At 41.2% G+C, this 6,466-nt stretch overlaps 1 protein-coding gene across 1 annotated transcript in view; it reads left to right on the forward strand.

Annotated features, from left to right (window-relative positions):
• The window catches only part of LOC308293217 (protein NLRC3-like), a gene marked incomplete at both ends in the record, with an annotated part of 47,267 nt that extends 41,126 nt beyond the window's left edge, over nucleotides 1-6,141 (forward strand). The window contains 3 exons of the mRNA XM_080735653.1: nucleotides 4,270-4,352; nucleotides 4,939-5,126; nucleotides 6,061-6,141. Coding sequence (XP_080591779.1) covers nucleotides 4,270-4,352; nucleotides 4,939-5,126; nucleotides 6,061-6,141 — 352 coding nt within the window. The remainder of the gene's footprint in view (nucleotides 1-4,269; nucleotides 4,353-4,938; nucleotides 5,127-6,060) is intronic.
• Nucleotides 6,142-6,466: the final 325 nt, after the last annotated feature.

Consider the following 6,466-nt stretch of genomic DNA (forward strand, 5'->3'; position numbering starts at 1 on the left):
CCCTCATCTTACAGGATGTCATTTGTATATCGATGTGAGCAGACTTTATTTAACAGACTAAAGATTTATTTTATGTTCTCTCTCTTATGCCAGTGATCAGTGATCAGTGATCAATGATCAGTGATTAGTTATCAGCCTCCCTGTGCCAAGGTTGGCACCGTGCCCAAGGATGCCTACTCCTGACATAGGCTTTCACTTCCTGTTGAGTCACCATCATTTATGGGAAATGACCTGATCTGCTCTAACCAGCGGGGCGGCAGTGGCTCAGGGGTAGAGCGGCCACGTCACTACGTCACAAGCAACCGGGAGGGAGGTTCCCAGTTCGATCCCGGGCTACCCCAGAGTCAGTGTTGAAGTAGCCCTGAATACAGGACTCTCATATACATGAGAGTCCTGGTGCCGCCTCAACATGAGGAGTAGTGGGCAATCGAGCCCTTAACGGTTTGAGCTAGGAACGTCAGATTTCAAAAATAAACTGCTTACCCAAGCCAACTTTGCTAACGATTTGACGCCGCACAACGTTCATTACACGCCGCTCCCCGGTTGTTGAATAAAACGCATTTTTGTCCGAAATTATTTTGCTTAACATAGGACGTCCGCCTCTAGTGGACAGTCGCGTCATCGCATCATCTCCGTTCACTACAATGATCAACCGGAGATGACGCGACTGTCCACTAGAGGCGGACGTCCTATGTTAAGCAAAATAATTTCGGACAAAAATGCTTTTTATTCAACAATCCGGTAGCGGCGTGTAATGAACGTTGTGCGGCGTCAAATTGTTATCAAAGTTGGCTTAGGTAAGCACTTTATTTTTGAAATCTGACGTTCCTAGCTCAAACCGTTAAGGGCTCGATTGCCCACTACTCCTCATGTTGAGGCGGCACCAGGACTCTCATGTATATGAGAGTCCTGTATTCAGGGCTAGTGTTGAAGAGTCCTTGAGCAAGACTCTGAACCACAACTGCTCCTGATGAGCAGGTTGGTGCCTTGCATGGTTTCCTGAATGTTAATTCCTGAATGTGTGTGAATGGGTGAATGTAATGCACAATCTCTGTAATGCACCTTGAATAAAGGAGCTATGTAAATGCACCATTTACTATTCACTCACACACAAACTCTCACACACACCTCAAAGCAGGAACAGACAGAGCAGGGGTGGTATTACGTTAAAACCGGTTTCCAAGTTATGCATTGTATTCACCTCAAAGCTTACAGTTTTATCTGGGGTTGAATGCTCAGTAGTCTCACGTAGCCTCACAACTATTACACAATCTCTGAATGCTAGCCTGGCTCCAGCCCATAGACCACGCCCACTCTCTGAGCGGACTGTCTGGAAGCTTAGTCTGAATGTTATACAGAGTCTAGAACTACACCTCCCACAATCCAACAGTAACAGAAGCTATCTGAATGTTATACAGAGTCTGGAACTACACCTCCCACAATCCAACAGTAACAGAAGCTGGCATTTCTGTTCACGAAAATATATTCTAAAATATGATTTATGCCAAGCAGCAAGCTAAATATGCTTATGATTTATTTTAGGATAAATGTGCACGAAGTGGAGAGGAGGCTTCATATCCGCTTTATTGATTCTCATGTCAGATACTCTTTAGATACTCTCCTAGACTGTATGATACTCATGATTAGATACTCTCCTAGACTGTATGTCAGATACTCATGATTAGATACTCTCCTAGACTGTATGATACTCATGATTAGATACTCTCCTAGACTGTATGATACTCATGATTAGATACTCTCCTAGACTGTATGATACTCATGATTAGATACTCTCCCAGACTGTATGATACTCATGATTAGATACTCTCTCAGACTGTATGATACTCATGATTAGATACTCTCCTAGACTGTATGATACTCATGATTAGATACTCTCCTAGACTGTATGATACTCATGATTAGATACTCTCCTAGACTGTATGATACTCATGATTAGATACTCTCCTAGACTGTATGTCAGATACTCATGATTAGATACTCTCCTAGACTGTATGATACTCATGATTAGATACTCTCCTAGACTGTATGATACTCATGATTAGATACTCTCCTAGACTGTATGATACTCATGATTAGATACTCTCCTAGACTGTATGATACTCATGATTAGATACTCTCCTAGACTGTATGTCAGATACTCATGATTAGATACTCTCCTAGACTGTATGATACTCATGATTAGATACTCTCCTAGACTGTATGATACTCATGATTAGATACTCTCCTAGACTGTATGATACTCATGATTAGATACTCTCCTAGACTGTATGTCAGATACTCATGATTAGATACTCTCCTAGACTGTATGATACTCATGATTAGATACTCTCCTAGACTGTATGATACTCATGATTAGATACTCTCCTAGACTGTATGATACTCATGATTAGATACTCTCCTAGACTGTATGATACTCATGATTAGATACTCTCCTAGACTGTATGTCAGATACTCATGATTAGATACTCTCCTAGACTGTATGATACTCATGATTAGATACTCTCCTAGACTGTATGATACTCATGATTAGATACTCTCCTAGACTGTATGTCAGATACTCATGATTAGATACTCTCCTAGACTGTATGTCAGATACTCATGATTAGATACTCTCCTAGACTGTATGATACTCATGATTAGATACTCTCCTAGACTGTATGTCAGATACTCATGATTAGATACTCTCCTAGACTGTATGATACTCATGATTAGATACTCTCCTAGACTGTATGTCAGATACTCATGATTAGATACTCTCCTAGACTGTATGATACTCATGATTAGATACTCTCCTAGACTGTATGATACTCATGATTAGATACTCTCCTAGACTGTATGATACTCATGATTAGATACTCTCCTAGACTGTATGTCAGATACTCATGATTAGATACTCTCCTAGACTGTATGATACTCATGATTAGATACTCTCCTAGACTGTATGATACTCATGATTAGATAGCCTGACACTTCAGTCCGCACATCACCCCCCCCTGCTGGTGGGTGGTTTGTAGTGTGGACTGAAGCTGCACGTATTTTAATCTATTTCGAAGGCGCCTTTAGAGCGGGCGCTTTGAATGGGCCAATCAGGGTTGTATGCTTGGGGCACGTGGTTTGGGGCGGGTCCGGCAAGCCTAAGTAGGCTTGGTTTGGGGAAATGACGTAAAAAACAATGGACTTGTAGTTCTTCTCTCACAACAACAACACATGAACACAACACAGACCATGGATTTGGATGCTGCAATCGGTTCCGTGGTTAGCAATTTGGAAAATATAACTTTTCTAAAACAAGAACAAACAATTGCTCTTAAAGCTTTTGTAGAAAAGAAAGATGTATTTGCCGTCCTTCCAACTGGATTTGGTAAAAGTTTAATTTATCAAATAGCCCCGCTCGTTGCAAAGAAGTTAGGACTTTATCAAAACCCAGTCGTTGTCGTCGTTTCTCCATTGGACGCTTTGATGGACGAGCAGATCAGAGAAGCCACCAGCCTCGGACTTACTGCCTTTCGGCTTGGAAAGAGCAAAGACGACGATATCCTCAGTGGACGTGGACAGCTCATCTTTGGTAGCCCGGAGTCTTGGCTGCTAAATAAAAAATGGAGAGACATGTTGTCTTCGGAGGTATTCAAGGACAATTTAATGGGGATCTGCGTCGATGAAGTTCATCTTACATACGGATGGTAAGAGTTAATAGCTAAATATTCGCATGGCTAACGTCTGTGTATTGTGTAGAAGTATATAAGCAAACAACGACAGTCATAACTCTGGCCTAGGCTTACAAATGTTCGCCTCCTTTTCATCTGAGATGCGACGACGAGCTGTTGTATTTGTATTTCAGTTGTATTGGTACCAGTGTCGTTTCATGTAAAACACTTTTTCCAAGCAATTGTTAAGTGAAAACCGCTGATCTTCAAGCTCACAAACGTGTCGCTTCGAGCCACGCTGTGGGCTTGTTGATACCTTTATGCTATTTCCATTAGTTTGGCTCCTGGGCAAGCTCTTATCTCCTTTTTGGGTGTGCCTTCATACCCATAGGCCTACTATTATAAACAAAACTACAACGACATATATACGGCTGTGCTTTACTGTTTCTTCTTATTTGTTTTAACATTAGCCCTGTGTCTGCCGTTTCGCAAACAAAACACAGACGTTTAATCACCCGCTTTGTGCTATGCATTTTCTTGATAGAACAGCAAGCAGATACATGTTGTACAAAGCGTTCTAATGTCCTGTTCTGTTCTTTTCCAGGGGGCTGTCCAAGAAAAGGGAAGCAGCTGCATTCAGGGAGAGCTTTTCCAAGTTGGGTGACCTACGATCACTTGTCAAAGAAGGTCAGTAATCTACATTATACATTTAAAATATTTTAAAGAATACCAAATTGTCGTGATTTGTGACTAGAGTTTACTGTAAATGGCAAATCAGCGTTTTAAAGAAGAAAAACAGCTGTACCTGAGTAGACAAAGGGTTTTCTCATGTCTTTGTTTACCTTGTGTGTCTTAATTGGGTGAAACGATTCAAACATCAGACATCAACCATACATACACAAAATGGGAAGGCCTGTTTGGGTGTCAACCCTTTTTGCATTTTCTTTGTTTACCTAGTCACCTGTAGGACAGCCACTCACACACAAATAACTGATAACATATGGCTTCCCATTGTTACATGTGTAAATGTACTATTCAGGCATGTTGCATACATAGAGCTATGTTGCTGATTTAAACACAAAGATAATCTTTACATCTTTGGGAGTTAGCCTGTAGAAAATAGTTGCGTATAGAGATTGTTTTGGCGTCCATACATATATATCCTACATATCATAGTCTTAATGTCTGTTTTAGATAATACTAAAAGCTGTGTCTGAAATATATTGCTGTTTTACAATAGAGGCTAACATAATGCATTCATTTCTATTTACAGAAACACCTGTGTTGGCACTGACTGCATCAGCGGATGTCGACTCTAGAGCCAGGGTGAAGAAACAGCTGCACATGGACAACGTCAATACGACAACTGTGACGGTCAGCCCTAACCGCACTAACATCAGAATCGGAGTGGTCTCAGTCTCTGACGAAACGCTGGAGTCCCTGGATTGGGTTGTGAAGGAGGTTAAAACCAAGGGACTCTCCATGTCCCACATCCTCATCTACTGTCGACAAATTAAGACGCTTGCTAGAGTTTTTAATTATTTCTTAAGTTTGCTTGATGAGGATGCATACGTTGATAGGGACCCTGAACAAAGGCCTGAAAACCTACTGATAGGAATGTTTCACAGCCACACACATGCAGAGGACAAAACCAGACTGCTGTCATCTCTAAGTGGGGAGGGGAATTGCAGAGTAATTGTCGCAACTACTGCTCTTGGGTTGGGTTTAAATGTCCGTACAGTATCTCATGTCATCATGTATGGTGTACCAGATGATGTTGAATCGATTGTTCAGCAAGCAGGCAGGGCAGGCAGAGATGGCTCACAGTCACATGCTGCAGTGTATGTTGTTAAACAGCATAGACAGAAAGATGAGGGAGTAAAGGAGTTCCTAGCTAAATGCAAAAAAGGCTGCTGTCGAGAGGCCCTGTACAGTAAATTTGAAGAACAGACTACAAGGGTTGAACCAAAACATTTATGTTGCACCTATTGTCACATTCTCTGTAAGTGCACCACTGAAGGTTGTGGAGGATCTATGCCTTATTATGAGTTGTTGCCTGAAGAGGTTTCTGGTAGATGCAGGGAGGTACAGCCAGAAGATAAAGTGTTGATCAGGGGAAAACTTGAGCAATACATGGCTGGTTTGGTACCGGCAAATGCACATCTATTCACCTCACAGAAAGGTTGCACAGGGTTTGATACAGAACTCATTGATACTGTTTTAAATCACAGCCACAAGATTTTTGACCTGGCATATATTAAGCGCAATATCCCAGTATTCTTTGAGCGCTATGCACATCAAATTTTAAAAGTGATTGGTGAGGTTTTTCAGGACATTGATGGCTTTGATGCGAGTCTCTTCGAGACCAGTGACTCTCCACCTTATAACCCACCAGATATGTACTATACAGGTCACTTTGATGAGCCAGATGTGCAAACAGGAGCAGTCAGCAGCTCAGAATCTGATGGGTCTTTAGTGTCTGCAATGTCAGGATTGTCTCTAATGAGTTCTGACTGAAAATGTTGTATCTCAATATTCAATGTCCTGCTTTATTGTAAAGGTTATCTAGTTGATTATTTACAGGCCTAATAGGGCCTGTGGAGCTAAATGTTTGATTGTTGAATGTGTTACCTCTTAGATATAACACGAGTCTTTGAATAAATCACAACTTCATTGTAATTTTTGGACCACAGATTATATTTTCAGTACTTCAACTGAGAGACAATATGACCATGCAATTGCTAGTAATGTTTAGCAAAATAAATGTGGATGCTAACATGTTAAAGAAATTGTTTAACTTG

The sequence above is a fragment of the Nannobrachium achirus genome (genome assembly GCF_963921795.1).
Source record: "Nannobrachium achirus genome assembly, chromosome: 10".
NCBI classification, from domain to species: domain Eukaryota; kingdom Metazoa; phylum Chordata; class Actinopteri; order Myctophiformes; family Myctophidae; genus Nannobrachium; species Nannobrachium achirus.